Source organism: Heteronotia binoei, chromosome 21 (genome assembly GCF_032191835.1).
Source record: "Heteronotia binoei isolate CCM8104 ecotype False Entrance Well chromosome 21, APGP_CSIRO_Hbin_v1, whole genome shotgun sequence".
NCBI lineage: Eukaryota > Metazoa > Chordata > Lepidosauria > Squamata > Gekkonidae > Heteronotia > Heteronotia binoei.
The window spans coordinates 27,484,977-27,506,391 of NC_083243.1; the positions used below are offsets into that span (position 1 = coordinate 27,484,977).

General features: G+C 44.9%; 1 protein-coding gene across 1 annotated transcript in view; it reads right to left on the reverse strand.

Moving 5' to 3' along the window:
- Positions 1-16,803, reverse strand: part of AMN (amnion associated transmembrane protein) — a 131,384-nt gene extending 114,581 nt beyond the window's left edge. The window contains exons 1-3 of the mRNA XM_060261968.1: positions 16,741-16,803; positions 12,069-12,187; positions 11,034-11,078 (exon numbers count right to left, since the gene is read on the reverse strand). Of these exons, the coding sequence (XP_060117951.1) occupies positions 11,034-11,078; positions 12,069-12,187; positions 16,741-16,780 (204 nt within the window). The 5' untranslated portion in view covers positions 16,781-16,803. The remainder of the gene's footprint in view (positions 1-11,033; positions 11,079-12,068; positions 12,188-16,740) is intronic.
- Between the last annotated feature and the right edge of the window lie 4,612 nt (positions 16,804-21,415).

Below are 21,415 nucleotides of genomic sequence, written 5' to 3' on the forward strand. Positions count from 1 at the left end.
GCTGTGACAGCTGAACATAGCAGGAGAGATGGTAGGGTTGGCAACATCCAGGTGGTACCTAGAGATCTCCCTCTATTACAATTGATCTGCAGACCACTACTGTGTTCAGTTTGGGGCACCACATTTTAAGAAGGATATAGACAAGCTAGAACAGGTCCAGAGGAGGGCGACAAAGATGGTGCGGGGTCTGGAGACCAAGTCCTATGAAGAAAGGTTGAAGGAGCTGGAGATGTTTAGCCTGGAGAGGAGGTGGCTGAGAGGTGATACAATCACCATCTTCATGTACTTGAAGGGCTGTCATCTAGAGGATGGTGTGGAATTGTTTTCTGTGGCCCCAGAAGGTAGGACCAGAACCAATGGGTTGAAATTAAATCAAAAGAGTTTCCGGCTCAACATTAGGAAGAACCTCCTGACCGTTAGAGCAGCTCCTCAGTGGAACTGGCTTCATCAGGAAGTGCTGGTCTCTCCTTCCTTGGAGGTTTTCAAACAGAGGCTAGATGGACATCTGACAGCAAAAAAGATCCTGTGAATTTAGGGGGAGGTATTTGTGAGTTTCCTGCATTGTCCAGGGGGTTCGACTAGATGACCCTGGAGGTCCCTTCCAACTCTATGAAGATAGCGGGGGAGTGGGCTCTATGGCATTATATCATGCTGAGGTCCCTCCATTCCCCAAACCCAGCTCCCTCCCCAGGCTCCTGTCCAACAAATCACCTGGCAACCCTAAGAGAAAATCCCACAGGCATGTAGATCCAATGCCTTTAAATGCTTTGTAGCTGATAGCTAGAAGTTCCATTTAGCACCCAATAGTAACCAGGCTGCAGCATTCTATACCAACTGGAATTTCCAGGTTGTCTGTAAAGGCAGCCTCATGTACAGTGCATTAAAGTTGTCTATCCCCAGGTACCAGTAGCACAAATCCACATGGCCAGGTCAGCAGAGTCAAAGTAGGATGCATTTCCAAGCTGTGGAGATGGCAGGATGCCCTCTTTTTTGCAGTTGCATCAGCTTGCTTCTCCGGCAAGGAAACTGGATCAAGTATCACCCCTAGGCTCTTTACCAGATCAGAGAGTCAGCTGGATCCCATCAAAAATGGGGAGCACCATGCCCTTGATGACCTCCTCCTTCCCATCAACATTGCCTCTGTCTTGCCAGGATTCACTTTAGGCTTGTTTACTAGCGTTGCCAAGTCTCCCACAGCCTCCAGAGGGGGGGAAATACCATAGAGTTTTCCTCCCAAATTGCTAGAGCATCTGAGAAAACCATAGAGTTTTCCCAGAAGCTCCTAGAGTGGCCTGTGCGCAATGCTGTCAGCGCGATGATGTCATGTGCAAGAGATGTCATAGTGCTGGTGACATCAGGAGGGGATCCCCCCCACTGGCAACTGTGGACCAGTGGTTTAGGGACCCCCACCAAAGCGGGAGAACCCCCACCCCACCCAGGAGCTTGGCAGCCTTGTTGTTTACCCTTGGACATAGAACTAAAGCAGTCAGATGTTGCTTCAGAGTCTCTTCTGTGTTACTAGGCAATTTGAAGAAAGAACTACATTTGGATAAAGTATTGGATTTCTCCACTAAATTGATGACATCCTGTTCCAAGACTACAAAGGATTTCCCTAAGATGCATGGTGATTCAATAGCACAGGGGGAAAACAAGACCAGGCCTTAAGTACATAAGAGAAGCCATGTTGGATGACCCATCCAGTCCAACACACTGTGTCACACAGTGGCCAAAAAACCAAGTGCCATCAGGAGGCCCATCAGTGGGGCCAAGACACTAGAATCTCTCCCACTGTTGCGCTCCCCCCAAAGCACCAAGAATACAGACATCACTGTCCCAGACAGAGAATTCCATCAGTACGCTGTGGCTCACAGCCACTGATGGACCTCTGCTCCATATGTTTATCCAATCAATCCCCTCTTGTAGCTGTCTATGCTTGTAGCTGCCACCACCTCCACCTCCACACCACAGAAAACTTGACCTCAACAGCAATCCTGCCCTTAAGGAATGACTTAAGAGCAATGTGCAGTGCAGATTCAACTGCCCATTCTTATGGGGTGCATCCCTATATGCATAGATGCTTTATGGATGAAAACAAGCAAGCAAACAAGGATAGGCCATTTTAAAGAGAGAGATTTAAACAGCAGACAAAAACTTTGCTCCCTTGGTGATTTGAAGGATGTTAGGCTGTAGATAGGGATGGGGGTTGAAGCAGACAAGGCAGATGCAAAAGCAATGCAGCCAATCCACCCTGGCTGCCTCCAGGAGATAATTCATCTCCCTTCACATCTGACTAGAAGGCAAAGGATTGCAACACACTAGATACACAAGCCAAGTTGTTTTGCAAAAGGGAGTGCAATCCATTATTTATTCATGTCCTCTGCAGTGCCAGAAAGGACAGCAGTGACAACTGGTCTAACCATCATCTATATAGCTGATTCCGGACTTGGTCCCAGGGTTTGGATCAAAAAATCCCCAAATTGGTACAATGGGGCTATGAACAGAAAGGGGTGAGGTTCTACAAACTTGGGTGAACATTTTAAAAGCAAAAAAGGGGGGGGGGAGGGAAGAAAATAAACATAAAATAGTGTAAGTGCTGAGATCTCTCAAGACAACCTTATGAAATTTTGACAGCCATTTTGGATTTTCTAGGCACCATCATGGTTGCCTAGCCAACCTAGCATGGTGGATGGGATATAAAGAGTTAGTCTCTTGACAATTTGGTAGTAATTTATTCCACTATGAAACTGAAAGATGGTCAGTGGAGAATACAGTAGTGGGCAGGCTTGAAGATTGGTGTGGGCAAAGAGTGGGAGGAAAGAAATGAAGCAAAAAGGTAAAAAATGAAGACTAGAATCAGGAGGAATAAATACAAATCAGCTTCTTCTCTTTTTTTAAACTCAGGGAGTACTTACCAATAATATGCATTAATTTCAAAATGGATGCTTTTGAAAAGGGTGCTGTTTAGCTTTAAAATTCAGCCAACATTCAATATTTCCCAAAAAATATTTACTGGTACATCTCCTTCCTCCTCCAAAAATTCAGCACATTGCCACTTTATACACACAGAAGCAAAGAATTCCTCAAGTGGACATTTATAGACCAGTTAAACTCAGCATGTTGTCTTATTAAAACATCCAAGTAATTAGCAGTTTAAGCAGTGTGAATAAATTATGGCACATAAATTAATAGTGGCGATCTGAACAGAGACACTTCTGCTCTTTCGCACATTCACAAAAAAGCAAAGCATTAGGAAACGGGCCAAAAGCAACTCTGAGCTGTGCTAGCTAAAGGACAGCTGACCCTCTCCCCTGACTCACTTTATCATCCTTCCCTGAACTGCATAGCTCAGTTCCTTCCGCTGCTGCTCAGTGCACAAGGAGAGAGGGAGAAGAAGAGAGAGAAGCACTAGATCCAGGGCTTTTTGTGTAGAAAAAGCCCAGCATTTGTGTATTAGGTCACACCCCCTGACATCACCATCATTTCACACAGGGCTTTTGTGCAGAAAAAGCCCAGCAGGAACTCATTTACATATTAGGCCACTAGGGTTGCCAATCCCCAGGTGGGGGCAGGGGATCCCCCAGTTTGGAGGCCCTCCCCCTGCTTCAGGGTCATCAGAAAGTGGGGAGGGGGAGGGAAATGTCTGCTGGACACTCCATTGTTCCCTATGGAGACCGATTCCCACAGGGTATAATGAAGAATTGATCTGAGAATATCTGGGCTCTGGGGGAACTGTTTTTTGAGGTAGAGGAACCACGTTTTCAGCATAGCATCTTGTGCCTCTCCCCAAAATGCCCGCCAAGTTTCAAAAGGATTGAACCAGGGGGTCCAATTCTATGAGCCCTAAAAGAACATAAGAGAAGCCATGTTGGATCAGGCCAATGGCCCATCCAGTCCAACACTCTGTGTCACACAGTGGCCAAAATTTATTTATATATATATATATATATATATATATCTTCTCCATATTTTTATCTAACCCCCTCTTGAAGCTGGCTATGCTTATAGCTGCTACCAACTCCTGTGGCAGTGAATTCCACATGTTAATCACCCCTTGGGTGAAGAAGTACTTCCTTTTATCCGTTTTAACCTGACTGCTCAACAATTTCATCGAATGCCCACGAGTTCTTGTATTGTGAGAAAGGGAGAAAAGTACTTCTTTCTCTACTTTCTCCATCCCATGCATAATCTTGTAAACCTCTATCATGTCACCCCGCAGTCGACGTTTCTCCAAGCTAAAGAGCCCCAAGCGTTTTAACTTTTCTTCATAGGGAAAGTGTTCCAACCCTTTAATCATTCTAGTTGCCCTTTTCTGCACTTTTTCCAATGCTATAATATCCTTTTTGAGGTGCGGTGACCAGAATTGCACACAGTAAGAAGGTGCTGCTATACTTCATTATTTCCAAAGGCATTTAAATGGCATGTGGTCTCTTTAAATGTGATGGCCAGAACTCCCTTTGAACTCCATTAGACTTGTCACACCTTTGCTCCTGGCTCCACCCCAATGTCTCCTGGCTCCACCCCCAAAGTTCCCAGATATTTCTTGAATTGGACTTGGCAACCCCATAGGCCTCACTCCCGATGCCAAGCCAGCTGGAGCTGTGTTCCTGTGCATTCCTGCTCAAAAAAACCCCTGACATATGCTGCAGACTTGGAAGATACTAGAAACAATTGGGTAATGGAAATCCATTCCATCCATTCAAAGCCATATTGGAGGATTCCTAAGCCCAGAATCTGGGGAGGGGCCGTGGCTCAGTGGAAGAGCTTCTGCTTGGCATGCAGAAGGTCCCAAGTTCAATCCCTGTCAGCTCCTGTTCAAAGGCACCAGACAGGAGGTGATGTGAAAGATCCCATGGAGAGCTGCTGCCAGTTTGGATTGACAATACTGTCCTTGACGGACCAAGGGTCTGATTCAGTATAAGCTTCATGTGTACATGGGGTAAAACAGGTTTAGAGGCTATCAGCATTAAGGGTGGAGCTAAACATTGTGGCATGTAGACAGCCACTGCATTGTAGTGATCAGAGTATTGGGTTTGACTCCAGAAGACCTGGGTTCAAATGTCCATCCTGCCAGGAAGCTTGCTGGTCCAGTCACTCTCTTTTTGACTGACTTGATTCACAAGGTTGTTGTGACAACAGGGGAAACCATGTATTGTTACCCTGAGCTCCTTGTAGGAACTGCAGGATAAATAACACACTAGCTAGATAAGCTTGGCTTGAACACACAACTGCTGCATTCCAAGGTCTTTGTTTTTCAGGGCACAGATTTTGTGTACAAACCTATTTCAGTAACATTTAAAATGCCTGTCTGTTCTCTGCAAATTTATTTCAGTGGAAAGGGATGAAGCGTGTCTTAACTGTCCCATTGCAAGCAGGGAGATCTCAAAGGGCTTAAAGCTAATCTAGAAATTATACTAACCATGGGCATCTGTTTCTTCCAGTCACCGCTGCCATCTCATTTAGCATAATTCCCCATGCAAATCCTGTCCATCACACAGTGAATTCTCCTCAAAGGTTGCCATAACTGTTAATTGGGGCATGGAAATTTGGGGCTGCCAACTCTATCGGCGCTCAGTGCAGAATGGCTCTGAGGTAATGCATCTGTTTTGCATGCAGAAAGGTTGCAGGTTCGATCCCTGGCATCTCTATTTATAAAGGAACTGAGACCTTGGGAGCCACTGCCAGTCAGAGAAGCCAAGATGGGCCTTGATAGACCAGGGGTGGCCAAATTTGCTTAACTTAAGAGCCACTTAGCATATATGTCATGTTTGAGAGCTGTAAGACAGGAATGGCAGATGTTTGAGGGAAGGAAGGAAAGAAAATGAAAAGAGGGAGAGGTGGAAAGAAAGCAACTTTAAATGCATTCTTCAAGTTGCTAGCTGGCTTGGCTTGGAGAAATGATTTAAAGAGACAAATGCCTTTTCCAAGCTGGCCAATGGGGTGGTGGGGGCTTCAAGAGCCACACAATTTGTGTGAAAGCGCCACATGTGGCTTCCGAGCTACAGTTTGGCCACTCTTCTGATAGACCAATGGTGTAACTTGTAATAAACAACTTCATGTGTTCATGTGGGTTGTGGCCTTAAGGCCTACTGCATGTCTCCCAACAGCTTGTAAACGCAAACAGCTACACTTCACATCATATACCTGCAGGGCCGGGGCATGGGAGTTGGCCAAGTAGGCGGCCGCTTTCCCCACACCCCGCTGCCGTCCTGACTTTGCTGAGGCTTCCGGAGAATCGGGAGGCCTTAGCAAAGTCAGGAGGGCATGGCAGTGAGCGTGCTCGGAGCGCACCTGCTGCCTTCGGGACTTTCCAGAGGTCTCCCAAGGCTCGGGCAGCCTTTGCAAAGTTGGGGAGCCGTGACAGTGACATCATCATGACATCATCGGCACGTGGGTTTAGACATAGGGGCACAGAGGAGCGAGATTCAGCCTGGGGTGCTGGAAACTCTTGTGCCAGGCCTGTATACCTGGGAGCACGACAGCTAGGAAGCTCAGTGATGGGCTTAAATCCAAAATGTCTGCTCTGTACAACTAAGCAGCTACATTTCCCACTTAGATCTCATAAATACATGACCTTGTCACACATGATTACATCATCACCAATCAGGGTTTTTTTTTTAAATTGTCAGAGTTTGTTACCCACAAGTCAAGCTGCAAGATCCATGAATCCCGAGGCTAGCCTTAGGCAAGCCATACTTGTTCATTAAAAAGAAAGTCATTGACAGGTAGATGCTATTTCACAGGAACACGGGAAATGCGGGCAGTACCGATGGTGCTTTGTGCCAAAAATAAAAGTGACACAAGCAAAAAACCTAGGGTTGCCAGGTCTGTGTTGGAAAATACCCAGAGACTTTGGGGGTGGATCTGGAAGAGGGTGGGGTTTGGGGAGGGGAGTGACCTCAGAATGGTACAATGCCATCAAGTCCACCCTCCAAAGCAGCCATTTTCTCCAGGGGAATAACAGAAAAACCATCGAAAGCAATGACATTTACACGAAAATGTGTATAAATACATTTCAGTGCAAGCTTAAATGAAACTTAAAACAAAACTAAGGAACACTGAGCTTTCAACATATGAATTTCCCCACACAGTCTTTCAGTAGCCCTATAAATCAGCTTCCTTTGAGTAGACTCAGTTGTGGGTGAACGCTTTTTTCCTCAGTGCCCAACTCCTAACGATGTGGAGAGAGTAAGGAAGGAACCGCTTATGAGAGGACTCCTCACGGTTTCAGTCACTTCGTCAGCCTCCTTCTCCCAACGTTACATGGAGCCTCAGCTCAATTTTTTCAACACGGGTCTACGCATGCTCTCATCAGTTGCTGCCGGCTCCTCCCCACCAAATCTATTTATTAATTACAGTAGCACATGACTTCTACATATGTTGACAACCCCAAGGCAGTCATGCCATACTGGGGATCCTTGTGGACACTTGCTTCGCAGATCAAGAAAAAGAGACATTCTATTTTTCAGCATGTCCAATTCTGTCTCCAATCCAGCCTTGGCTCTCGGTGCGATGCAGATACAGAACATAAACAGTTTCGAATGCAGCTGTTTAATGGCTGGTAACTCAGCGGCTGAGAAATCAAATCACCGTGGCAACCTCAGCTGCCATTTCCCAGAATGAATGTGGTTTGCAGAGAGGAAAGAAAACACACACACATCAAAAGACAGATATTTTGACAAGAGCCTTGTTTGCAGCAACACCATTTGCTTAAAAAAAATAGCTTTTGTTCCATCGGAGTATGCCAGCCATACTATTAAATGCCCTAAGAAAACCCTGTCATGAGATCTAAAATTGATGCTATTGAATGGAAAGGGTCATCTTGGAGCATAACCCCATCCTTACAAGAGACACTCTCCAATCAGGCAGTTGGGTGTAACAGAACTGCATTGACTAGAAAACAGAGCTGAGGCAGGCGGGGGCGAAGGACCCACATAGTCACGTAGCCTGGCTGTTTGAGAGTATAAAATTGCTCCCTACAGAATACAGGAGAGAGCTGTGCTCAGCCAGTTAGTGCACAGCAAACTGGACTCATGGAGTTTCTCAGCAGAGGCTACAGGCTGGAAATAGAAGCAAGAAAAGGGCAACCAGAGAGATACTGCTGTACTCGCCGCCAGGGCTTTTTCTTTTTTGAGCAGGAACGCACAGGAACGCCATTCCTAAGATGCAAACGAGTTCCTGCTGAGCTTTTACTACAAAAAAGTCCTGTGTGACGCAATGGTGATGTCAGGGGTGTGGCCTAGTATGCAAATGAGTCCCCGCTAGGCTTTATTTACTTAGTAGGCTTATATTCCGCCCTTTCCCATAAATGGGCTCAGAGCGGATCACAACATGCAGCAATAACAATAAAACCTACAATTCAGAATTAAAACAATGCATTAAATTTAAACAAGTAAGAACAATAAAACAATAAATAAAATGCATCTGTGCCAGGTTTTTTTCTACCAAAAAAAAAAAAGCCCTGCTACTGCAAGAAGATCAAGTCAGTCAGTCCTAAGGGAAATCAACCCTGACTGTTCCCTGGAAGGTCAGATGCTGAAGCTGAAGCTCAAAGACTTTGGCCGCCCAATGAGAAGGGAGCACTCCCTGGAGAAGACCCTGATGCTGGAAAAGACAGAAGGCAAAAGAAGAAGGGGTGGCAAAAGATGAGATGACTGGACAGCGTTACTAATGTAACAAACACGAATCTGAGCGGACTTTGGAGGATGGTGGAAGACAGGAGGGCCTGGCGTTACTTTGTCCATCTGGTCGTAAAGAGTCAGACTCGACTGTGCGACTGAACAACAAAAAAGTGTCTTTATTCAGGTGACGCAGGGGACATTTAAAAGTTTGGTTTACATATCTTTGTATCTGAGGGTCATTCTTTTCCCACAAGTGTTGCCAGCTTCCAGGTGGAGCCCGGAGATCTCCTGCTTTTACAGATACAGACTACAGAGATCAGGTCTCCTGGAGAAAACGACTGCTTTGGAGGGTGGATTCTGTGGGATGGTACCATGCTGAGGTCTAGGGCTGCCAAGTGAGGTTTCCCCCACCCTAGAGGTTCCCAACCCACCAGCCCACATTGGACCGGTGAGGGGAACCTCCCCTGACATCACAGACGCAATGATGTCACCCGGAAGTGATGTCATAGTGCCCGCAATGCCATGCGCCAGCTGCTCTAGGCATTTTTGGGAAAACTCTATGGTACAAGAGCAGCCGCCGTGCGCTGGCACCATGATGACGTCACTTCCGGGTGACGTCATTGTGCCGGCGATGTTGGGGGTGGTTCCCCCACTGGCCCAATGTGCCGGACCCACTGGTGGGGGGGGGGGTCTAGCAAGTGGCAACCCTACCTATAGTCTACAAGATAAACATTGTGATAGTGACAAAGGGCCAAAGTGCACATTATTTCAGAAAGTAGTTGTGTTGTTCTGCAGTTGAATTGCTATAGATTCAAGTCCAGTTGCAGCTTAGAGACCCACAAGATTTTTTTGGTATAACTGTTTTGAGAATCAAAGCTCCCTGAATCAGATACTACAAATTATGATTTCTAATTAGTCAGATCTAGGCCTGGACTCACCTTCCCCTCAACCCCCCAGCAGTTGTGAGGAATGGCTGTTCGTTTGGTTCTCCAAATTGTACCTGTTTAAAGTCATTGTGCTCTGAGGATGTCTTGAGGCCTCCTAAGGCTTATCCTCACCCTCCCCTTCCCTCCTTCTAATTCCCCTCATGCTATTTTCCCAAGCTGGAATGGCCCCTAGTGTGGAGTTATTTGCTCCATTTTGGGAGTCACCCACACACTGAATACTGAATGTCTGGGATCCCTGGTTCCAACTAGTTAGAAATCATAACATGTAATTTGGCCATCAGCGTATGAGCCAGGAAATTCTTGGTTCAGGTCCCAGCCATGAACTGAAAGAGGGTCCCTGGACATGTCCCTGAGGCCTCAGATTCACCAGCGTTCCTTAACAGATCAACAAATGTTGGAGGCAACCCCTGAGAGAAAGAAGTTTTCAATACATTGCCTTAGAAAAGGGGTGGCCAAACTGTGGCTCGGGAACCACATGTGGCTCTTTCACACATATTGTGTGGCTCTTGATGCCCCCATCAGCCAACTTGGAGAATCACTTCTCAAAGCCAAGCCAGCTGCTGGCTTGGAGAATGCATTTAAAGTTAAAGTTGCTTTCTTTCCACCTCTTTTTCCCTTTCCCATCTATTTTCCTTCCTTCCTTCCTTCCTTCCTTCCTTCCTTCCTTCCTTCCTTCCTTCCTTCCTTCCTTCCTTCCTTCCTTCCTTCCTTCCTTCCTTCCTTCCGTCTGCCTATTCTCAAACCTCTGACGTTCATGTCTTGAGGCTCTCAAACCTCTGATGTGTATTCTATGTGGCTCTTACATTAAGCAAGTTTGGCCAACCACATCTTAGAATTTAACCATCACTCGTGGAATGCTTACTAATTGCCACCGTTCCACTCAAGCCCTGTAAAAATGTGTCTCCCACCTTAGAAGAAGAAGATATTGGATTTATATCCTGCCCTTCACTCTGAATCTCAGAGTGGCTTACAATCTCCTTTATCTTCCTCCCCCAACAGCAAACACCCTGTTAAGTAGGTGGGGCTGAGAGAACTCTCCCAGAAGCTGCCCTTTCAAGGACAGCTCTGCGAGAGCTATGGCTGACCCAAGACCATCCCAGCAGCTGCAAGTGGAGGAGTGGGGAATCAAACCTGGTTCTGTCAGATAAGAGCCCGCGCACTTAACCACAACACCAAACTGGCTTAGAAGTGCAGTTTGGTCTGGCCTGTCATGTTTTAGGGGGCATGTGCTTACACGTACTCTTTCCATGGTGGCCCTCCTTTGAAGATCAGATTTCAAGACTATTGATCTCCAAGGTTGGGGAATCTCATTTTGTTTTGCTTTGATTTTTGCAAAAACCTTCAGAAGTAACACCCTGGCACCATGCGCAAAAGAGAAGACGGATCTTTAGAACTATGGCAGTCAGCAGAAATTTATTGTGACTCTTTACTGTATGTCTTCTAGTGTTGCAATAGTGTACGTGCTTACCATGTCTGCCAAGGAGTGGGGTGACTGAACGAAGACTGAAACCACCTGAAAGAAACAAATTTAATTTATTTTTTTTTAACTTTAAACATTTTATTAAGGCATAAAAGTAGCTTACAATCCATAGCGCAAGAAGTTTACCGTCAAGATTAACAGAAATAACGTCGTAAGCTTAATAGACAGAATACAGAGCAAAAATAACCTTTAAAAACAAAATACAAACTGAAGGTAATAGTAATTATAATTATAATAACACAGTATTTGAAAATAAAATAAGATCAGGGAAAGGAAAAAGGAAGATATAATACACTTTAAATAACTTGAAATTAACTTGTTAAGAGAATTTTATAGCAAAAGGAAATCCTTATACATTTTATTTTTAGAATAAGAGTTAGCATAAAATGGATCGGTGTCAAGCTTTTCTAGAATGGGAAGCCAAGTTGCCAGATATTTAGCGTAGGCTTGGTATGGGTCTTTGTGGTCTATGGCTGCCTGAATTTTATCCATTACAATGTGTTCCCAGACTTTAAGTAGCCAGTTGTCAAGTGTCAAATTCAATGAGTTTTTCCAGGACTGCGCAATCGTGGTTTTATTTATGCCCCGCCCTATCCCGCAAGTGGGCTCAGGGCAGCTTGCAACATTAAAACAACATTAAAACGAATCACTTCAAAACATCATCACCACAAAAATATCGATCAGATTCGAGAGCAGTAGTCAGTACAACAACCCACACCGCATCATGTAGGCTGGAAGCTTTCAACACAGCTTGCGCACCTTGATGGTAAGGTGCTGGATGCCGGGGGAGTGATGGCTTCATAGCACAACCGCTGGATCAAGTAAAAGCCTGGTGGAAGAGCTCCGTCTTACAGGCCCTGCGGAACTTGGATAGGTCTCGCAGGATCTGGGTCGCCAGTGGGAGCTCATTCCACCAGGTAGAGACCCGGACCGAAAACCGAAAAACAAAGAGCACATCATTACACTCGCTGCCACAAAGACTGCTCAAAATATTGTGGTCCCCCCCCCCCCCAAATTAAATACCTCACTGCTCCCAAAAATGACCATGTCGTTGGTACATGGGACTCGGCCTTGATTCCAGTTGGAAGCATTTTCAAAATTGGTGTTTGGGATCCACTGTTTATACACAGCTCTTGAAGGACCTACCAAAAAGACAAAGGAAGAAAGAATATAATGTCCATAATTTAGGGTGATGTAACTCTTATCAAATACCAAGCCCCGTGGAGCAGAGTGGTAAGCTGCAGTACTGCCGTCCAAGCTCTGCTCACGACCTGAGTTCGATCCCAGTGGAAGCTGGGTTCAGGTAGCCGGCTCAAGTTTGACTCAGCCTTCCATCATTCTAGGTAAAATAAGTGCCCAGTTTGCTGGGGGGAAAGTGTAGACGACTAGGGAAGGCAAGGGCAAACCACCCCGTAAAAAGTCTGCCAAGCAAATGTTGTAATGTGATGTCATCCCATGGGTCAGTAATGACTCGGTGTTTGCACAGGGGACTACCTTTACATTTTTAACTTTTATTAAAAGACTGCCAGATTCTCAGTGATTCTCAGTCCATTTATTGAGCAGGATCCGAGTGCTGCTTCATCAGAGCTTTGAGTCTCTAACGCTTATACCTCCCAAATCTTGTTGGTCTCCAGGGGTGGAATTCTAGCAGGAGCTCCTTTGCATATTAGGCCACACCCCACTGGTGTAGCCAATCCTCCAAGAGCATACCAAAAAGAGCCTTGTAAACTCTTGGAGGACTGGCTACATCAGTGGGGTGTGGCCTAATATGCAAAGGAGCTCCTGCTAGAATTCCATCCCCGGTGGTCTCTAAGGTGCTACTGCAGATAACATGACTACTTCCAAAACTATCTCTGTGTGTTGAATTACAGTTACTGACCCCAATAAAAATTGTTATCTTGGTCTATGGCCATACCACCCTGAATGCAGATCTTGTCTGATCTCAGAAGCTAAGTGGAGCTGGGCATGGTTAGTACTTAGATGGGAAATTGTGATCCTGGGCATCTCCCACACATTCAGGCAGCCTTACAAACTGGACTAGCACACACACACAAAACTCATAATCTGTATTAGGGTTGCCAGGTCCAATTCAAGAAATAACTGGGGACTTTGGGGGTGGAGCCAGGAGACTTTGAGGTGGAGCCAGAAGCAATGGTGTGACAAGCATGATTGAACTCCAAAGGGAGTTCTGGCCATCACATTTAAAGGGAACACAAACCTTTTAAATGCCTTCCCTTCAGTTTGGTGTAGTGGTTAAGTGCGCGGACTCTTATCTGGGAGAACTGGGTTTGATTCCCCACTCCTCCACTTGCACCTGCTGGAATGGCCTTGGGTCAGCCATAGCTCTCGTAGGAGTTGTCCTTGAAAGGGCAGCTGCTGTAAGAGCTCCCTTAGCCCCACCTACCACACAGGGTGTCTGTTGTGGGAGAGGGGGAAGGTAGAGGAGATTGTGACCGTTCTGAGGCTCTGAGATTCAGAGTATAGGGCAGGATATAAATCCAATATCTTCTTCTTTATCATCATTGGAAATAATGAAGGACAGGGGCACCTTCTTTTGGGGCTCATAGAACTGGACCCCCTGGTCCAATATTTTTTAAACTTGGAGGGTGTTTTGAGGAGAGGTACCAGATGCTATGCTGAAATTTAGTGAGTGCCTCTATCTCAAAAAAACCAGCACCCAACCCCTAGGTACCCATGGATCACCAGGGGGTGCGGCCTAATATGCAAATGAGTTCCTGCTGAGCTTTTTCTACAGAAATAGTTCTAACTGCCAGTGATCAACAGTGCCATCTGAAGTAGAGTCACACCTTTCTGTGGCCAAAGTCCATGGGCTTAGAGGGTATAACTCTATTTAGGATTGAATTACAAGTATCATCAAAGTTAGAGGGTGGTTTTGAATAAGATAGCATGGATTGTAATGAATCCATTCTCTGGGGGCTCCATCAAGCCCTGGGCCAGCCATAGTAGATATTTAATTGGCTTCATTCCTACCTCTAGGGCTTCAGGCATGTTGTGTGCGTATCCAATATAAAGAAAATGGGATTGCATGGTGTTAAGTTCTGTAAAATGCAAACAATTCTTAGAGAATAATTTCATTTTTACCACCCCCAACAATTTTTATACTTTTTCAGCATGGAAGACTTGTGTGTGTTTTTCATTAATTAAGACGTTTTTTGCCATTAGCTTATTAAAGAAGATAGTGGTTGAGAGGGGACGTCTTCCGTTTCATGATACACAATTAGTTGTGTGCAAGGAATCCCTGGAGAACAGAGATCAGTGCTGAATGCTGACAAACAACACAATCAAGGTAAACAACAAGGAAAGAACAATGGACTGTTATTTGATAAGCAAGACTGTTAGAAGCCTGGCTCTTTCTTTGGAGGCGGGTTTCTCCCTTTGAGCCCACAATTCACTCATGTGGAAAACCCATGTCTGGCCTCTGTACCACTTTTTACCATCATGGGGCTTTGCTGAATGGAATGTTCCTCTATTTCAAAAGATGGCTTGTATATGGCAGTGTTATGCATTGTGGAGATATTACTGCCTTCGCATTCTATATATTGTTATACATCGTGACTCCCATTTTGTATGCAGTTCTTATGGTTAACCGAAGCACGCTTCATTGCCCTCCAGTATCCTGACGCCTGCATTCCGATTGGCCATTCATTTGAACCGGTCAATTGGGATGCAAGGCACTTCTTCAAGAAAATGCAAATGAAGGATCCTGGAGAGACCAATCAGGCAAATTGCCGCCAATTCTAGGGGGCGGGTTTTGCAAACCCCAGTGTATATATTGCCGGCCTGTTGACCCTAGTTCTCTGTTCTGCTGTATTCAATAAACGGTTTGTTTACCTGATGACTGGCTAAACTCACTCTTTAACAGACAGGGAGAAGGCCTGTGGAGAACCCTTTTGCTCAACATCTAGTTTTCCATGTTAGGGAGCTAGGGATGTTGTTGTTGTTGTTTTTAAAAGAATATTCAGTCACATTATCACAACCTGCCATTTCAAGTAAAACAGGTTGGCCGCCTCAGTGCAAACAGTGCAACCTGTAGGGTTGCCAACTCCAGGTTGTGCAATTCCTGGAGATTTGGGGGGAGGGGTGGATTTTGGAGTTAAACAGGGATGTGATGCCATAGAGTCCACCATTTTCTCCAGGGGAACTGATCTCTGTAGTCTGGGGATCAGTTGTAAATCTTGGAGATCTCCAGACCCCACCTAAAGTTGGTAGTCTTACCAACCTGTAAAGCAGGAAAACATACGAAGTGGACCGGCCAGTTTCTTGGAATTCCTCATTAGGTAATACCTAGAGTAAGATCCACCCTATTTAATAGCAGTAGGGCTGTTATACACACCTTACAATATAACAGAAGAGTAAGCTGTGAGTCTCACCTCTACTATCAATGATATTCAGACTGAACTGCAGTCTGGAAAGTGTTTTGATGTGTTTCTTTAACGCAATCCTAAGGGTACTTTCTTGGGAATAAGACCCACTTAATAAAACAGAACTTACTTCTGAGTAGACCTACTTAGGCTTGCTCTCATTATTCCCTTAGAAGTCCATTACAAATCCCCCAAAATGTTAAGACAATGAAAAGCTCAAGCAATGCAGCACAAAAGCTGGAAGTTTGAGGGACCAGGAAGTTCTGGATTCAAATCACAGGTTAGACACAAACTCATGAAGGGGTGTTAGACAAGCAATTATTCTCTCAGGCCTCCAACAGTAGAAAGGGAATAATCATCGATACATAGAGCTAGAAGGGACCTCAAGGGTCATCTAGTCCAACTCTCTGCACAATGTAGGAAATTTACATCCCCCCCAACCCCTCCATTCCCCCAGTGACCCTTGCTCTATGCCCACAGCATATTGACCTGACTAATAAGTCTGTCATAAAGCGAATGGAAATAACAGAATGCTGTTTGTGCATGTGCATGTGAGTAAATAAATGTGTTATGTATTAATAGGTATTCATAATAACATATTCTGGCAGCAAAAATATGTATTTCATTTGACTGTATTATATTCCTTCTTGTGGCAAATTTACCATTTTATTTTATAGAAAAAAAACAAAATTGCATATTGCAATATCATAATGCCAAGTCCTCCGTTGGAGTGGTTTTAACTTATCCGAGGCTCATTGTTTGCCTGCAGCTTAATTTCAACCTGTTACGAACCTTAAATGTTACATTTTATTACATCAACATTTTTCATCACCATCAATATTATTATATTTGCAGATTTCAAGAGGGCAGCCATGGCATGGCTGCCTTAATGTAGCTGATGCATTTCTATAAATATCCCCCCTATTCTGCTTTAATCAGTCCTCCCACTATGGAGTCATGGCCTTTGAATGTTAAACAGCCATGCATATTCAACAGAAGTTGGCTCTGAGCACATAGCTCCAGGCTTTACATTGCTGTGGGGGTGGGGGACGTGGGGGACAGGAAAGGAAGGACAAGAGAAGAAACCGAAAAGAAGATCCAAGCAGCAAAGGTACAGCACGCTGTATATGCAGACCGTCGCTCCATTGTCTTTCTCTTTGTCCATCTGGAAATGAATTTTCCTTCCTGCATTTTAAATAAGTTGTGAACGTCTGAGTCCATGGCGCTACTGAATATTATTGCAATGAGGGGGGGGGGGGAATAATTGCCATCCTTTGCTAGCTCCAGGTACTCCTCAACACTATTTTACTTACCGAGGAGATGTAGGAAAATGAAGAGAAGCGGTGTCTTCATTTCGCAAGCTGTGAATTGCACTTTGACTTCCTTAATCTCCCAGTGAACTTTGGACCAGGCAGCATCGCATGACACTTGGGAGTTTGCAGGAGACTCTGCAAAGCAATTAAGTTCAGGACAAGATAGACTAATAAGGATGGGACACCAAGGGCAGGCTCTAGAGGAAAGCAGGCATCCCAGATTGGTCTTACTCTACCCCAGCAGTGCAGCCATTCTCTCTTGATATGGGATACCCAAGAAAGTTGGGCTGAAAGAATTATCAATAGTTATATCATACTTTTTCAGATTAAGGGGATCATTAAGTGTAGGGGGGGGGCAGAGCTGATGAACTACAATTTGTCATAAATTTTTGCTAGTTTGTGGTTTGTGAAGCGATGTTTGCAAACTAAGGAACCGCTGTGAACTTCCATGAATTTTTATGCAGTTCATGGTGGCTCATGAAGAAAAACAGCTCAGAGTCATTTAAGCATACTTTCTGCTCGAAAAAAAAGTTGTGGTAAGCAGAAACCAAGGGTTTAAACTTTATGTTCTTATAATATATGGAGCAGAGGTCCATCAGTGGCTATTAGCCACAGTGTATTGTTTGAGCTCTCTGTCTGGGGCAAGTGATGCTCTGTATTCTTGGTGCTTGGGAGGGGCAACAGTGGGAGGGCTTCTAGTGTCCTGGCCCCACTGATGGACCTCCTGATGGCACCTGGGGTTTTTTTGCCACTGTGTGATAAGAGTGTTGGACTGGATGGGCCACTGGCCTGATCCAACATGGCTTCTCTTATGTTCTTAAATGGTTCACAAGCCAATACAAACCTCTTCATATGGGCTTGTGATTCAGTTTGTGGTTCAGCCACGAACCATGAATTGGACCACAAAAATGAGGTTAGTGCCCATCCCTAAGTGTTATTTGATGGCCCAGCAACATGCATCAAGGATATTGACTGGAGTGGGTTGTAGGGATCTCACCACTCCAGTCTTGCACCATCTATAGTGGCTCCTGATTTGTTTTTGGGCTCAGTTCAAGGTGCTGGTATTGATCTTTAAGGCCCTATATGGCTAGGGCCAGCATACCTTAATGACCACCCTTTCCCATATAAACCTACCCATCCAGTCAGATAATCTTCAGAGGCTCTGTTTTGAATGCCCTCACCATTTGATGCTAGACATGTGGAAATCCAACAAAGGCCCTTCTTGGACATGACCATGGAGCCCAAACTTTGTAACTCCCTCCCCAAGGAGATTTGCCTGTCTCCTTTTATTATAGTCTTCCACCAACAGGTGAGACTTTTTTGTCTTGTTTTATATGCCCACAACAACTGTTATTGGCTGTTCGTCCTGGTTTTGGTTTATGTGTTCATATGTTTTTATTGAGATATGTTACATATCTGAAATGCCATTTTAATTGTTGGAACTCTGTCTGGGGCAGTGATGCTGTGTATTCTTGGTGCTTGGGAAGGGCAACGGTGGGAGGCCTTCTAGTGTCCTGGCCCCACTGATGGATCTCCTGATGGCACCTGGCCTTTTTTTTTTTTGACACTGTGTGACAGAGTGTTGGATTAGATGGGCCATTGGCCTGATCCAACATGGCTTCTCTTATGTTCTTAATATTCAAATGTTTTAAGGAAAACCAGCTTGCGTAGTGGTTAAGTACACAGACACTTACGTGGGAGAACCAAGTTTGAGTCCCCATTCGACAACATGCAACTGCTGATGTGACCCTGAGCTGTTCCTCTCAAGAGGAGTTTCTGTCAGAACTCTCTCAGCTCCACCTACCACACAGAGTGTCTGTTGTGGGGAGGGGAAGAAAAAGAAGATTGTGAGCCGCTCAGAGATTCCTTCAGGTAGTGAAGGGTGGGGTATAAATCCAATCTCCTCCTTCTCCTCTTCCTCCTCCATATTTTGATGTTTGCCACCTATAGTTGTGTGAATCCACTCCAAGAGTGTGGGAAGATGTGTTGTCTGAAGGTTTTGTGGTCAGTGATACAGTTCTCCTACTGATGGCAAGCAGTTTAGGCCAAGAAACCATATATAAGCTTCTCTGAGCTCTTCAGAAGAAGAAATAAAACCCATCTCTGTCACTTTGATGTTCTCCTGCCACTAGAGTAGCCAATCTTGACACAATCCAAGGATAAACCACTTGACAGTGGCCATATGGTGGTGGGAAGCAGATATGTAAAATAGGCCTTATGATACATTTTCACATACTTCCTGAAGGTGGTTCAGTCTGCCAAAATGCTCCTTTCTATCTAAAAAGTACCAAAAAAAAGTAGCACAAAAGGCCAGGGGAACTGTCCTGCTGTAGTCACTTCAAAAGCCCTATGGAAAAAAAAATATAACAGGGCAAAATACTTACAGATATGGAGGAAAATAAATAGAAAATGAATACTACTATAAGCAGCGCTCCCCTTCTCCAAAATGTCATTGCCTGTCCAACAAGTCCTAGAACCCAGGAATTAAGCAGCAAAGCCTCAACTCATTTACTCCAGAGTAGTTCTATTAAAATTAATGAGCTGCTCCAACAGAGGCAGGTTATGGAGTAGGCCTATCAGATCCTTAGTCTGAAATTGGTTTGGGAGATATCATTAAACCTTAATTGGATTCCATTCATTGTTTGCAAAATGGTAACATTCTATAGAACAGCTAAGCGTTATCCTTTTATGCTCATTCCCTCTTTGAAATGCCTGTTATCTTATAATTACTAATAATGGTGTCAAATGAGGTTTTCTCTCTTCCTCCCCTCACAGTTAATGCTCTCGAATAAGAACAGAGAAAGGAAAGCTTTGCACATCACACTTCGGACACTGAATGGTTTTTATTATTACCTGATGAATTCGGTTGTGGTTCCTCTTCCATACCACTGAAGACAATGCTAAGGCAGGAAGGGGTCAAAAGGTGTCCACAACTTGTAATGTGAACAAATAGAGGAGGAAGAGGAACGTGTGTTCTCGAAATGTTCTCTCTCCAAAGAAAAAAACAAGGACACATTCTCAGAGGAGACATTCGTAACACCTTCCCTGATAGCACAACGGGTGAGCAATAAGTGTTTCCCCTTCCTACCAATTTTCTGCATCAGGAGGACATGTACCCATGTGTAGCTTCTGCTTATCTAAAACGAGGGAGTTTGTGAACGGCAAAGAACAGATTTAAAGGAGTGAAGGAACAGTGTTGGTTCCTAATAAAGCGCCGGGTCCTGATGACACATTCTGCTCAAGATGACATGGCTCCTGGAACAAAGAACCTTGACAGTGGTTCTGTACGGGCTGGGTCAGCCTCAACATGCCTTGAGGTGAGGCAGCTGCCATGGCCCAAGACTTTTGGTGATGTCACCTGCAGTGTTCCCTCTAAGCTGAGTTAGTGTTAGCTAGCAGGGGGTGTTTTGTAGCAGGAACTCCTTTGCATATTAGGCCACACCCCATCGATGTAGCCAATCTTCCATGAGCTTACAGGGCTCTTAGTACAGGGCCTACTGTAAGCTCCAGGAGGACTGGCTACATCATGAGGGTGTGGCCTAATTTGTAAAGGAGTTCCTGCTAGCTCACAGTTTTTTAGCCTTCAATTCACACATTTTTGTCTTAGCACAGGAGAAATGGCCCCAGAGCAAACTAATTTATGTAGTAGCTTACAACTTTAATACCAGTAGCTCATGAAGTAGAATTTTTGCTCCCAAGACTCCACAGCTTAGAGGGAGTATTGGTCACCTGTCTGTACCCATCTTCCCAACAGCCCAGCATCACTGACAAAGGGCATGTGGATAGCACACAGAGGTGGCACTCTTCGTGACAATGGCGACAACAGTCCCAGTTTCACACGCTGGCCAGTGCTGTTGAGGAAAGGGTGTGCAAATGCTTCAGGCAACTGAGCACAGGTGGTGGGAGAGCTTGCCAGTGGGAGAAGGATGCGTGGGAAGGTGGGGAGCATGTCAGTACAGGCATGGAAAGGAAGGCATGATGGAGCCTCAGTGGCAAGCAGATGGGAGACCTTGGGCATTGTCTTCCCTGGTCCCACCAAAACCTGGAACAGGCCCTGTGACCGGGGACGGTTCTTTGCACTGAGGGAAAGACCCAGTGTTAGCAAAATGGATCCATTGGGTCTAATACAACAATTTTGCATTTTGTGTGGGCTAAAACTGTTCTCTAAAAGGTGACACATACAAAGAGGGCTTGTAACAGTAATCAACAGCTAGATTAGTCCACCACAATCCAGTTAAGGGTTATATGAATATGCTAGCAGGTTTCAGGGTACATATTTCAGTTTGGAAGGGGAAGCACCGGTTCCATTGGAAGCTGAAAGAAATAATTGTATCCACCAACTCATTGGGAAAGGGAATAGGGGGCTGGTATTATGCTCCTCCTATCCCAAACAGGATATTAGCACAAGTACCATTTTCCCAATGAGGGCTTTAGTTAGGCATTCCTAGCTGCTGTGTGCACATATAATTAGACTGCATCCTTTGTCGATTGATGGAGTAATTTTGTTCACTTTTTGTTATTGACGGGGGAGGGGAAACTAATATAAGACCATGCAGTCATTTCTAGAATGTGTGGCTCTTTCCAAATAATGAAGCTGTAGGATTCGATCCAAACTTATATTATTTATTTATTTCATTTATGTTATTTAGAGTCTGCTTTTCCCTCCCGGGACTCA